General features: G+C 45.5%; 1 protein-coding gene across 1 annotated transcript in view; it reads right to left on the minus strand.

Annotated features, from left to right (window-relative positions):
* Window positions 1-14,092, minus strand: part of NAALADL1 (N-acetylated alpha-linked acidic dipeptidase like 1) — an 88,465-nt gene that overhangs the window by 48,802 nt on the left and 25,571 nt on the right. Inside the window, exons 5-7 of the mRNA XM_075326779.1 lie at window positions 11,984-12,173; window positions 9,518-9,611; window positions 3,882-3,980 (exon numbers count right to left, since the gene is read on the minus strand). Coding sequence (XP_075182894.1) covers window positions 3,882-3,980; window positions 9,518-9,611; window positions 11,984-12,173 — 383 coding nt within the window. The remainder of the gene's footprint in view (window positions 1-3,881; window positions 3,981-9,517; window positions 9,612-11,983; window positions 12,174-14,092) is intronic.

Below are 14,092 nucleotides of genomic sequence, written 5' to 3' on the forward strand. Positions count from 1 at the left end.
AAAAAGGAAAAACTGTTCCAGGATATGTGGAGCTACACTAGTCAGTGTAAATTAAAAATATCCAGTGAAAGGTCCTCGTAAGAGGGTGGATCCATAATAAGAACTCTTACACTGGCACCGTGGTGTTCTAAATGTTATTTGAATTTCTTAAAGGGAAAGCTTCATCAGGATTTCACACCCTAAACTATTGATATGCGCATGTGTAATGCTTGGTACTATGGAGTAGTGTAATATTAGTCACTAGGTGGCGCTTGATGGGAGGCTAGACACTATGAGACATAGTATGAAGTTAGTAACTAGTGTAACGAAAGAGTAGAGGGAAAGTCAGACTAGCTGGAATCAGTAACCAAGAGGACACGACAGAACACGAGGAGCAGGCAGAACCGAGGTCAAGATACAGGCCGAGGGTCAGGACACCAGGAGAGTATGTATGGGATGCAAGAAGCAGGCGGGGACGTGGTCAGGAGGAGGTCCGAGGTCAGAAGCCAGAAGGTAACGACAAGGTCCAGGGGAGCAGGCAGAGCAGAGTCAATAACAGTCCAGGTTCAAGTAGCCGAGATCAGATAATAAGACACAAAAGGAGCCAAGCACTTACTGCAGAACAGGAAATATCACTAGCGTCATTCCAGCCAAGTATTCTCCCTAATAAAGCAGAGCAATCACCCGGAATGTGGAGCATATGAGCAAGTCTCTCCCAGAACCAGCATAAGACCCGGTTGCGGGAAGCAACCCTTCTAACACCGGCTCTGCTGGAGAGCATAACAGAACGTCACAGCACAAAAGATGCACTGCACATCAGAACCGTGACAGCATGTAGCTTTTTCAAAGACAAGTCCAGGGATACCTTTACATGGCCAGTCCATTCCTCCATAACAGCTGCCACCCCACCTACTACTGTCTCCTCCCCAAAATCCTTTAGAATGTAAGCCCGCAAGGGCAGGGCCCTCTTCCCTCTGTACTAGTCTGTCTATTGTAACTTCTATATGTATACTATCTGTAACCCCCTTCTCATGTACAGCACCATGGAATCAATGGTGCTCTATAAATAAATATTATTAATAATAACAATAATAATAATTAATTACTGAGAAATCAGCATTTTAACTGATATGCAAATGAGGTTTAAGAGCTGAAGCCTTTGTCACTCCAGCTCTATTCCCCACCCAGTGCCACCTCCTCCGGCTTGACTGACAGGTTTTACTCATTTATATAGCACTGTTAATTCCACAGTACTTTATAGACAAGATCATCATTGTCCCCATTGGGGCTCACAATCTAAATTCTCTATCTGTATGTCTTTTTAGTGTGGGAGAAAACCGGAGAAAACACGGGGAGAACATACAAATTCCTTACAGATGTTGTTCTTGGTGGGATTTGAACCCGGACTTCAGCACTGCACTGCTAACCACTGAGCCACATTGCTTATATAGCTGAAGTCTCACAGCATAAAGCCTGTCAGTCAAGCAGGAGGAGGCAGCACTGGGCAGGGAATAAAGCTGGAGTGACAGAGGCCTCATATCTACGACTAGCTCTTCAGACTCATTTGCATATCAATTCTTACACTGAATTCTAAATGATGGAGGACCAGACCAGCCATGTAATGGAATTGCTGGACTTGTTTTTGAAAGAGCTACATGAGCATATACATAATCTGGGGGGTGAAATCCTGCTGACAGATTCATTTTAAGGAGGATGTTTAGTTTAGACATCCAATTATTTACTGCCTCATAAGGCCATATACTGAAATCAGCGGCTGTGTCATGAGTATATCTCTGACCATGAGGAATACAATAATGTCATCTTCCCGAACTCGTCGGTCCAGGGACATCACATGCCTAGACTCATTTCATACAGCAATCATTGTAAAAACCTATGGAAAACTATGTTTCATGGCATGTGAGGAAGTAACTTGGAACAGGGGAACCTAGGGCTAGGGTGGCCTTAGCTATCCCTGTTCCCAAAGATATGTCTAATGGTGATGATGTTTGGGTCGCCTTCCTAACCCTAGCTCTTGAATAGCCTTGGTCAATACTCCCGGGGAGGGCCAGGACAGGAGTGATTTATCTAACACAAGTAGACAGAAAGGGAAAAATCAAAACTTAAACTCACTGCACAAACACACACAGAGGTAAGACAATACATGCTCAGGAGGAAATAAAAATTCAGGGAGGAAATAGACAATGAGAATATTTCCACAACACACCAAATAACGCCCAGGAGATCATTAGAACAAGATCACCACAGCACAAGGACCAGTATCGCAAATTACGCTAAAATTGGCGTGGGGGAACAGGCTCCACCATCTTTTAAAGGTGGAGGCGGTGTGATTGGTCTCCTGTGACCATAGCAGCAATCCACCGGCTAGCAAAAATTAACTCCTGCTAGACTGATCACTTATACGCACACATTTGGTCGATGCCCGAGTCCGACTATGCAACTCAAAAACACCAGGGAAACCGTTGTGTGACATGTCAGACTCTGCAGTGTGAACAAGGTCAGAAGTCGCCATGATACTCGGTGAGTTTAGACATGAGTTGGGCTTGGGATGCTGCTCCTGTAATACATACTGTATAAGAGGTGTTGCAGCAACCCAAAACGGATTGTCCAAAAGGGAACTTGGTAAATATAGAGGAGTTTTCCATCCCAAATATTATTTACATTTTTGTAATTGTTGCTTAACCCTCAATCTATCTCCAAAAAGTAAGTGAATACAATATCCCAGCTATTGAAACTTAAAAAGCAGTGCTCCAGAACCCAAAACCTTCCTTCTGTTCCAACCAGAACATTACCAACCACTTATTGTAGAAGCTTAATTTTGCGATTGTAGCACCCCTGAACCAATCAGGGCACTACAGGGAACTGCATCCTCACGGAGATGCAGGACCTACCCCCTGGGACCTGGAACACCAGTGCCAGCAACACCAGCACACACCAAAATCCTAGTTACCACTCCACACCAGGGGGCACTGCCTAGTCAGACAAAGGGAAGGGCCACCTAGAGGGCGGAGCCAGACCAGGGAACTAGACAGCCTGGTGGGAGGGGACAGCAGTCGACTGGTGCACAGTGAAGTGCACGGACGTGCCTGACAGCTGGGTCGTGTAACGGTGACCCGAGGGCACAGGAGAGTGGTCGCCAGTGCAGGTACACCCGAGTACCGCTGGGACCAGAGCACGCACGGGGCACAGGGCCCTAGGTCAGGCGACAGTTTCAGACGGCCTGGCAAATACCTGCACAGTGAGGGACCTGCATGGATCTCACTGTCCCACAAATCCGGGGACATCAGCAGTAAAGCAAGGATCAGGGTTCGGACACATACCTCCCTACAGGGTCCACACTGCCCGCCATATGGAGAAGGAGACTACCACTACAAAGGGACAGTCGGGGCCCCAAATGCTCCACACTACGAGGACCCAACCACACTGAGGGTGCCGGGGACAGAGCAACCAAGTCATCAACTAGTACTGGAGGTACAGGGACCTGAACCAGCCGTCCGAGGGTCCAGAGTGAGTAGAGAGACTGTTAACTACAACTCACGGTCCCTTATTATTCCTTCATACATCTCCTGGGCTCAGCCCTACCTGCGGAGGGCCTACCACCACAGCTGCCATTACCACCAGCCCTGGGGGATAATCAACTCAGCAGCAGCGGTTCCACAATCTTAACCACAACCCGCAGGTGGCGTCATACAAATGACTTTATTCTCCCCTGTAAATACTCCCCATTAGAAGCACCCAGGGCATGGGACCGGGCAACGGCCACCAAAGTGACATTCCCCAGTGATACACTGCTCGGGACCGAGTACCCCATAACCCTGGGCGACACACAATTGCAGCATATCAGTTACAAAGTGTTAGCATTACGTAAAATAAAAAGATCTTACCCTCCATTATAGGCTCCTGTGCGAAAACCAGGCCCTACATTGTATGTACAGGACAAGCTGCCTTGCCAGGTAGAGTCGGCTACGGGTCCTGTCAGCTGACTGAGAATAGGAGTGACACATACATTAGAAATAATAAATTATGCATATACATCAGTGCATATAAAACATAAACCTACAGAAAAAATCATTAGAAAACCTCCACTACAGAGGTGTAGCAAAACCTGTGTGGCCAGGCCAGCTAATCGAAAGTGGAACCATGTATGATGGCTAGCAGGAGGTAGTTCACAGGACTCCCATACACCGGCCATGGCCACTGGACATCTGTGAATCGATTCAGTCATCTCTATCCTCAAGGTAACTATTTGTTGGTGATTTCAAAACTTTATTCCAACCTAATAAAGATTTATGAAGGTGAGATGGTGAGTCGCAATGTGGAGGATACCCTGTGATGGGTTTTGGACACAGCATCTCATGCAGTGGGGATGACAACAGGAGTTACCTGCTACCTGCCATTGTCATGAAGTTTGTTAGTTCCAGGTTTCAACTTTTATAACCCTGAGAGCCTTGGTGTGACCTCCATTCTCGAATACAGACCCTTTCTGGCTGATGCAGGGTTGAGACCCCAGGTAGAGTCATACGACTATGGAGAGCCAAGAGCAGTGTGCTGATAGATGGACAGACAGCTATAATTGAAGATGCAGTTCTCAGCTAAGGCTAGGTTCACATTAGCATTCTAAGTTCTGTTTTCCATCTTTATAGGAATAGAAAAAAACAGAAATCATGCAGTGGATCTGTGACATGATGAATGCAAGTGGTGGTTATGGTTTCTGGACTTATACTAACTATAGTGGAGTCATCTGGGTTTCTGTTGCAGTACATGCTGCCCTTTTTTTCTTGTATGTAGACGGTATCCGGAAAAAAAAAACGTCCTAAAACCGCCTACAACATTCAGGTGTGAATGAAGCCTAAGAGCAGTCTATATTTTCCAAAATATTTCAGCACATGCCTCTGGGAAACAGACTAAAGGCCCCGTCACACACAGAGATAAATCTTTGGCAGATCTGTGGTTGCAGTGAAATCATGGACATATTGTTCCATTTGTACACAGCCACAACCTGGCACTGATTGTCCACAATTTCACTGCAACCACAGATCTGCCGCAGATTTATCTCTGTGTGTGACTGGGCCTTAAGGTAAATATACTGCTCAAAAAATAAAGGGAACATTTAAAGAGCACAATGGTATTTTAGTGTTCCCTTTATTTTTTTTAAGCAGTATATATTGACAAGTGCCCTGTCATTAATACAAGTAAACCTTAAAGAGGTTATCCATTACTTTTACATTGATGGCCTATCCTTAGGCGGGCTTTGCACACTACGACATCGCAAGCCGATGCTGCGATGCCGAGCGCGATAGTGCCCGCCCCCGTCGCAACTGCGATATCCTTGTGATAGCTGCCGTAGTGAACATTATCGCTACGGCAGCTTCACATGGACTCACCTGTTCTGCGACCGTCGCTCTGGCCGGCGACCCGCCTCCTTATTAAGGGGGCGGGTCGTGCGGCGTCACTGCGACGTCACACGGCAGGCGGCCAATAGGAGCGGAGGGGCAGAGATGAGCGGGATGTAAACATCCCGCCCACCTCCTTCCTTCCGCATATCCTACGGAAGCCGCAGTGACGCCGGTAGGAGATGTTCCTCGCTTCTGCGGCTTCACACACAGCGATGTGTGCTGCCGCAGGAACGAGGAACAACATCGGACCGTCGCGTCAGCGTAATCATGGATTACGCCGACGCTGCACCGATGATACGATTACGACGCTTTTGCGCTCGTTAATCGTATCATCGAGCCTTTACACACTACGATGTCGCATGCGATGCCGGAAGTACGTCATTTTCAATTTGACCCCACCGACATCGCACCTGCGATGTCGTAGTGTGCAAAGCCCGCCTTAGGGTTAGGTCATCAATGTCTAGTCGTTTGGGGTCTGAGACCCCGCTGTTCAGCTGTTCTAGGTGCTGCTGGCGGCAGAAGGCAGCCATGAATGCTCAGTCTGGAGCTGCCCCGACTTCAAACAGCGGCTACACCTGGGTACTGCACATCCACCTCCTACTGATTTGAATGGGACGAGGATGTGCAGTACCTGGTCATGGCCGCTATCAGTAGATGGGGCAGCTCCGGAACTGAGCATTTACAGCTGCCCGTTGCCGCATCGAGAATAGCTGGTTGGTGTGAAAGCGAGGTCTTGGACCCCACCCGATCAGACATTGATGACCTGTCTTAAGGATAGGCCATCAATGTAAAAGTAGTGGGCAACCTCTTTAAATACAGAGGGACAAGCGCCACCATTTGCTTATTCCAACAAGAGCTGCAACATCTGTGACAGGTTTCCATGCAGTTGTAGCAATGTAAAGAAATTTCTCTGGACAGGAGTGCGGTGTAGACCAATGTTCCCCAACTTCAGTCCTCTTGAGCCACCAACTGTGCATGTTTTCAGGATTTCCTTAGTATTGCACAGCTGATGATTTAATCAACTGCTCAGGGGATGATTCCAACACTTGTGCAATACTAAAGAAATCCTGAAAACATGACCTGTTGGTGGCTCTTGAGGACTGGAGTTGGGGGTACACAGGTGAAGACCTTTCAGGAATTGTGCCTCACTGTGTGTGTGACCGCTAAGCATCATGCCTTTTTGGGAAAAGACAAATTGAGAAGCCTATCATTAGCACGGATTCCCATTGTTTGCTATTTCTTTTCACATAAGTAAAGACAGTCCTGCTCTACCCTCCCATCACTCCTGCACAATGACATCTTTAAAGTATTGTTGCACCCCCGACCCCAACACCTCAAAACAACAGCTGGTTTTGATGGGGTAAGTTACAGAAAGATATTTTTCTTGCTGAGTCTCTGAAAGACATACATGGTTATATTCTGCCAAAGCAAAAATTGCTGCTTGTTCATGGCTTTCCTCTCTGGCTGATATATTCTGGGATGTCCAAATGCTACAAAAGGGTAAATAGACATAGTTGCTTGCTGGAACAATCCCTTGTATGCCACGTACACACATTGAGTATTTGGTGAGTTTTTTGCCAAAACCAGGTGGGTGAAGAATGCAGAAGTGGTGCCCGTGTTTCTATTATACTTTTCCTCTGATGGCCCCACTCCTGGTTTTGGCTTACAAATACTGAGGTTAAAAACTCACTACTCAATGTATGACCATGGCCTTAAACAATCTAAGGATCCTGCACGTGGCAGCCAACATCTCTGATTCATGGAACCCCATCAGGAGGAAGGGGAATGTAATACACATAACCAAAAGGTAAAGTTTCAGTGTTTACAGATTGTCTCCTTCCTCCCTGAAGAGACAAACTCTAGAGCCACCTATTGGAAGTAGCAATCCTAAAAGTCAAAAGTGGCCCTTTAACAAGCCTTTTCATATGACTTCGGATTTATGCCAAATCAGAACCTCAATTTGCAGACACGGTGTTTCAGGATGGTTGTCCCTCGTCAGTGCAAAGTATGAGATCTGATCTGGCAGTATGAGAAGCTATAGTAAAGTCTAAGAGGAAATCTTTTCTCCTTGCGAAGACCCGACAAACCAATTCTGGCTGCGAGTGAAGAGTCTTACAGCTGCAATGCTCCTCTGGGAAATATTCAAATTGTCTCTTCAGGGAGGAAGGAGACGAGCTCTGGTGCCAACTATTGGAAGTAGCAATCTTAAAAGTCAAAAGTGGCCCTTTAATGAGCCTTTTCATATGACTTAGAACTTCAATTTGCAGACACGGCTGTCACGAACAGGGGGGTAGGAAGCGGAAGATACGGCCCCCCTTTCCACCACCCTGCCGACAGACAGAGCACGTGACGCGCTTTCTGGCGCTCCTCTTATAGTCAGGCCAATTATGGAATTGCCCGACAATAAGCCAGGAGTCCGCTATTCTACTATGCCGATGATTGAAGGGTTCCCGGTGAGAGTAAGGTAAATATTCCCCTGACCTCAGCGGACGGAATATATCTAAACCTCTCTCAGATCTCACTGGTTGCCCCACAATGATCCTTGGCATAAAATCGCTGCCACCAATCGATTACGATAACATTAAGCCGAGCACACAGACGTGGAGTTCAGGATCGAGATAACAGAACAGCCCAAGATTAATTATATATTTTAATCGGCCTAAGCCACACTAGAAACTACAATATATAAAATACGGAATTTACAGACTATACATATATAGGTCAGAGAACATTTACAAATAAGGTATGGCTACAAACAGACATACAGTTCAAGCAGTTACCTTGTGCGTCTAGCCACAGGGGTGCGCTGTTCGACCAGGGTTTCATGGACTTCCTCACATGTGTTTCTTAACACGTGACCCCCGAGCAAAGACGGGCTAAAAATGTCTGAACTGGGTTTATCAAACTGGCTAAATCCAGGTCCCCTCCTACCTTAGTGAACTCACAGGGGAGGATTGCCCCACCCCTGGCTGGAGTCTAAAATAATATCCCAAAATGATTATTGGCCATAACTTTGCCTGGGAACGTCGTAGGCGGACGCCAATGCTCTCATTTTTACAGTTATGATTTTACCTTCAAAATGATAGGACACATGGGTGGTCTGCTGGTCCCCCACTGGCCCATATCAAGTTTGGGATACCTCCAAAGGTCCCACACCTATATAAAATAGGTGCTGGAATCATCAGCCTGCCCCGATGCCATATTTCTGCCTGACATATTTATAGGAAACACGGCTCACGAGATATTACACATTTATTCCTGGCTCCTCTCTGTCTCAGGTGTTCAGGAGCCTGTTAATTAGTTAGGAACTTCCTCACACAGGGTCACCGAGGGGGGTCTTCCTCCCCCTTTGCTGTTTTCCAGGTCTAACAGCTCAGCTAATTTCCATATCATAGGAGATTGCCTTCTGCTCCACAGACAATTTCCTCACGTTCATTAGCATACTGATTGAAGCCTCTTTAGACCTGAAGGCCCAGTCACACACCCCTGACAAGATGGCGGCTATAGGAATATGGCTTATAGCTCAGAATATATCCCTATGTCCTCACATGCCACCTATTGGAAGTAGCAATCCTAAAAGTCAAAAGTGGCCCTTTAACAAGCCTTTTCATATGACTTAGGATTTATGCCAGATCAGAACCTGAATTTGCAGACACAGTGTCTCGGTATGGTTGTCCCTTGTCAGTGCAAAGTATGAGTTCTGATCTGGCTGTATGAGAAGCTATAGTGGGGTCTAAGGGGAAATCTGTTCTCCTTGCGGAGACCTGAAAAAACAATTCTGGCTGCCAGTGAGGAGTCTTATAGCTGCAATGCTCCTCTGGGAAATATTCAAATTGTCTCTTCAGGGAGGAAGAAGACGAGCTCTGGTGCCTCCTATTGGGAGTAGCAATCTTAAAAGTCAAAAGTGGCCCTTTAATGAGCCTTTTCATATGACTTAGGAATTATGCCGGATCAGAACTTCAATTTGCAGACATGGATGGTTGTCCCTCATCAGTGCAAAGTATGAGATCTGATCTGGCTGTATGAAAAGATATATATATATATATATATATATATATATATATATATATATATCATTCTTTTAAGTGGCTTCGGAAAAAAAAGTCTTGTTTCAAGCCTCTTACCATATAAGTTTCTGTGCATCCCCAAATCCTATTGGTTGAGTTGGAATCGGAGGGCGTCCTGGAATATCATTTTCATCTCTTCTGTAGGTAAAATCTGTAAAAATAATTTCATAGTCAATGGTAGAAACTAACAAGTATTTGATATCAGTAAAACTAGAAAGACCAGTCATGCAAAGAATAATAATAATAATAATAATTATAATAATAAGGGCAAAATAGAAGACCATTGAGATCCATGGCTAATACTAAAAACATTCAAGAAAATGATAATTTAGGCTACATTCACATGACCGTTCCGAACAGTCCGTTTTTTTTCACGGATGCATCCGTGTGTCATCCGTGTGTCATCCGTGTGCTTTCCGTTTTTTTTGCGGACCGCAAAAAACGGAAGCAGCAAGAAAGATAAATAGATGAGTAGATATAGAGATGGATAGATATAGAGACAGAGCGATAGAGGGATGAATGAATGAATGAATGAATGAATGAACAGAGGGATAGAGAGATAGATAGATAAATGAGAAAGACATATATAATGTCCTACCCCCCTGCATATGCAAAGCTGGCACCCTTTATTGACATTCATGTGCCACTAAAGGGTGCTTAGCCTTGTATTTAGCCAAAAAATAAATAAATAATTAAAAAAAAATGACGTGGGGTCCCCCCTATTTTTTGTAACCACAGCTGGCAGCTTCACCTTAGCTCGTAATCCAAAGCAGAGGGCACCCCACTCTGTTATTTTAAATTAAATTAAATAAATAATTTAAAACAAAAAACACGGGGTCCCCCCAAATTGGATCACCAGCCAAGGTAAAGCGGACAGCTGTGGTCTAGTATTCTCAGACTAGGGAGGTCCACTGATATTGGACAATCCCCAGCCTAAAAATAGCAGGCTACAGCCGCCCCAGAAGTAGCGCATCCATTAGATGCGCCAATCCTGGCACTTTGCCCAAACTCATCCCGTTGCCCTGGTGCGGTGGCAAACGGGGTAATATATGGGGTTTATGCCAGATGTGTAATGTCACCTAGCATCAAGCCCTGGGGCTAGTGATGTCACGGCGTCTATCAGATACCCGACATCACAAACCCAGTCAGTAATAAGAAAAAAATAGACAACAAAAAAAGTTTTATTTGAAAAAACACTCCCCAAAACTTTCTCTCTTTCACCAATTTATTGAAAAGAACAATCAAATCCGGTTCCGGCGTAATCCAATAAGGGGGTCCCAGGACGATCCATACCTTAGTTAATGTCCCAGTCAGTGAAGAACAGAATGTTCCCCATTGGCTGGGAGAGCCGTGCAGTGACCTGAGCTAACATCAATAGGTCAGCCCAGGTCACTGCAGGGGATGACGAGCGCTGCTGTCAGGAGGATAGATGAGATCATTTCCTGCTGTGATGATCTCCTGGACTCCTGACGTCAGCGCTGTCACTGACTTCTATGCCCGCCGCATTCTCAGCAAAGAATCGCGGGAGCCTGTGACGTCACCGCTAGTGACAGTCTCAGGCCGCCCGCGAGACTTGATGTGCGAACGCGGCGGGCATAGAAGGCAGTGACAGCACTGACGTCAGGAGAGCAGGAGATCGTTACAGCAGGTAATGATCTCATCTAACCTCCTGACGACAGCGCTCATCATCCCCGCAGTTGCTGGCACTGCAGTGTGAGAAGCTGCTGATACTGAAGTGCGGGCAGCTGCGGGGCTGGCAGGGAGCAGGACACAGACTGCACGGGCACCCGACGGAGGTCACACGGAAGTGATTCCGTGCGGCTTCCAGGGATTTTGCCGGCCCATTGGCTTGTATTGAGTCATGGTCTGTTATTACGGAACAGAATAAGACATGTTCCATAATAACGGAATGGACATACAGCATCCGATGTGTTTTTTTGTAGGATCGGATGCACACGGAAGTTCTTCCGTGTGCCATCCGATCCTACACAAAAGACATTGAAAAGATGGTCCTGTCCGTGGATCCGCAAAAAAACAGGAACTGACCAGGACAAACGGAACGCTCATGTGAATGAGCCCTTATTCAGATGTTTTATTCTCATACGTGAAAAAAACAAGACTTGTTTCCCTTTTTGCTGTATCCGATTATAATCCATGTGTCCAGTTTTGCCATCAGTGTTGCATCCGTTTTTCTCGTTTGCCAAAAAGCAAAATTGTAGGCTTCTAGTACTCATTAGATATATTATCAATAAAGAACATTCGGATGACACATTGATGACATTTGGGTTCTGGACTTTCTTTTCACAGAACCATTAATTTGAGAGGAAGAGCCTGATCCAGAACTTGGATCAAAAGTGGACATGCCTATGTTTTTGTTTTCCAGGACACTCGATCCTCCATCAGACATGGACATGTGAACCGCCCCATAGGCTATAATTAGTATAACTTCTATTCGTAAAAAAAACCCCACTGATACTACACATATATGAACAAACGACAGTGTGAATGGGGTCTTATGCTTACTTTTAGCTGGATAATATGGAGTAAGCAGATCTCCAAAGTCTTCAACATAAGAGCCTCGCTCTACCCCAGATGGGGGCATGTACCAGGAATGAGGATATGTTTGAGAATCATCAGCAGCCCCATCATTAATATCTTTGGGGTCTGTATACACAATGAGGCCAATGACGCCAAACCTGGCTGCATTTATTGCCTAAGTAATAAGGAAATTGTTAGAATGCTTTAAAACATCATACTGGTCATATTTACTAAGTATAATGAAGTAGTTTTTCATAATGTTCCGATTAAACGTTTCATCTCCTCTTGCTTTTTCAGGACATCTTCCTTGTTTCTAGGGGTGGATACATCTAATTGGCATTCAGACCAGAGGCATTACCCAAACTATGCACCCCTGATGGTTCTATATGTGGCAGCTTGCCTCTGCAGCGTCAAAAGTGTAGTGATACTGAAGTTGACTGGGATTGAAAGCTGAAAGCTCCTGGCCATACTCAGTGCAGTGCTGAAACAAAGCATCATCAGTGACATTCGTTTCAGGGGTTAATTCCAATGTATGCTCAGTAGAAGCACCCTGCTCACTGTGCGATATTATTTTCAATTCACAGTGACAGTGCCCTCCTTCGCTGTCTCTAATGAGGTGTAATGAGCAGCCAGTGCATATTGTAAGGAAAGAACCGGGAGAGCAGTGACCAGCCCCATCTCTGAAATAGACATCACTATTGGGGGAGTGGCTGGTCTATGCTTGCTGGGTTTTCTCCTTACAATGCGCACTGACAGTGTGCTCTCTTCCTGGCACGTCACTTTTCATCAGAACTGGTGAGGGAGCGCACTGTCACTGTGCAGTGAAAATACTAACTCGCAGTGAAAAGGGAGCTCTACTGAGTGTATATTGATAACCGCCACATGCACAGTAGCACAGGGACTAGCCCACCTCCTGAAATGGACATCACTGATGACACTTTGCTTCAGGAAGGGCCAAAAACTGCATCAGTGACCACAGTTTCTGCCCTATAATGTAGCTTTGTTTTAGGAAGGGGGCAGAAACTGTGGTCCATGATGACGCTTTGTTTCGGGTAGAAGGCAGAGGCTGCGTCGGTGACCACAATGTTTGTCTCATGATGACGTTCTGTTTTAGTAAAGGGGCAGAGGCTTAGTCAGTGACCACAGCTTTTGCCCCTGATGACACTTTGTTTCAGGAAAGGAGCAGAAGCTGCATCAGTGACTGTAGCTTCTGCCTCCTGATGATGTTTGTTTCAGGGAGGGGGCAGAGACTGCAGCAATGACCGCAGCCTCTGCCCCATGATGATGCTTTGTTTTAGTAAGGGAACGGAGGCTTAGTCAGTGACCACAGCTTCTGCCCCCTGATGACACGTTGTTTCAGGAAAGGGGCAGAGGCTGCACCAGTGACCACAGCTTTTGCCCCTTGATTACATCTTGTTTCGGTATCTCTGCTCCCTGATGACGCTTTATTTCAGGGAAAGGGAAGAGGCTGTGGCAATGACTGCAGCCTCTGCCCCTGATGACACTTTGTTTCAGGAAAGGAACAGAGGCTGCATCACTTACTGTAGCTTCTGTCTCCTGATGATGTTTGTTTCAGGGAGGGGGCAGAGGCTGCATCAGTGACCACAACTTCTGCCCCTTGATGATGTCTTGTTTGGGTATCTCAGCATGCACTGGAGATTCTCAAACAAAGCGTCATCAAAAAGGAAGTTGGGGAAAAATAAATAAAAGCAGTTAGCATAGTGAGAGATTGATAGATACTTTTTAATTAGAGTGTATTAGAAAAAAAACATTACGTTATTACAATAAATAGCCATTTATTAATAAAATCAATATTAGTTTTGGATCACCCTTTTAAGGCAGAAGCTAAAGAGTTTTCATTTTTATCTGCCATCACTAGGTTTCATTTATTAGGAGCTAATAGCTAAAGTGAAGCACCTCTGACTTTACTTTGTCTTGCTATTAATGAGCTTGTTATACACCAGGATTAAAAACGTTGTTATAGTTCGAAACGCGTTGGGTGTCTTGCGGAGTTTTTACCCACACATGATTTTTACAATTTTTTTTTTTTTTTTTTTAATGGACTACAAATGTCAAGGGAGAAATTTAGGTAAG

This window comes from Anomaloglossus baeobatrachus, chromosome 10 (assembly GCF_048569485.1).
Source record: "Anomaloglossus baeobatrachus isolate aAnoBae1 chromosome 10, aAnoBae1.hap1, whole genome shotgun sequence".
NCBI classification, from domain to species: Eukaryota; Metazoa; Chordata; class Amphibia; order Anura; family Aromobatidae; genus Anomaloglossus; species Anomaloglossus baeobatrachus.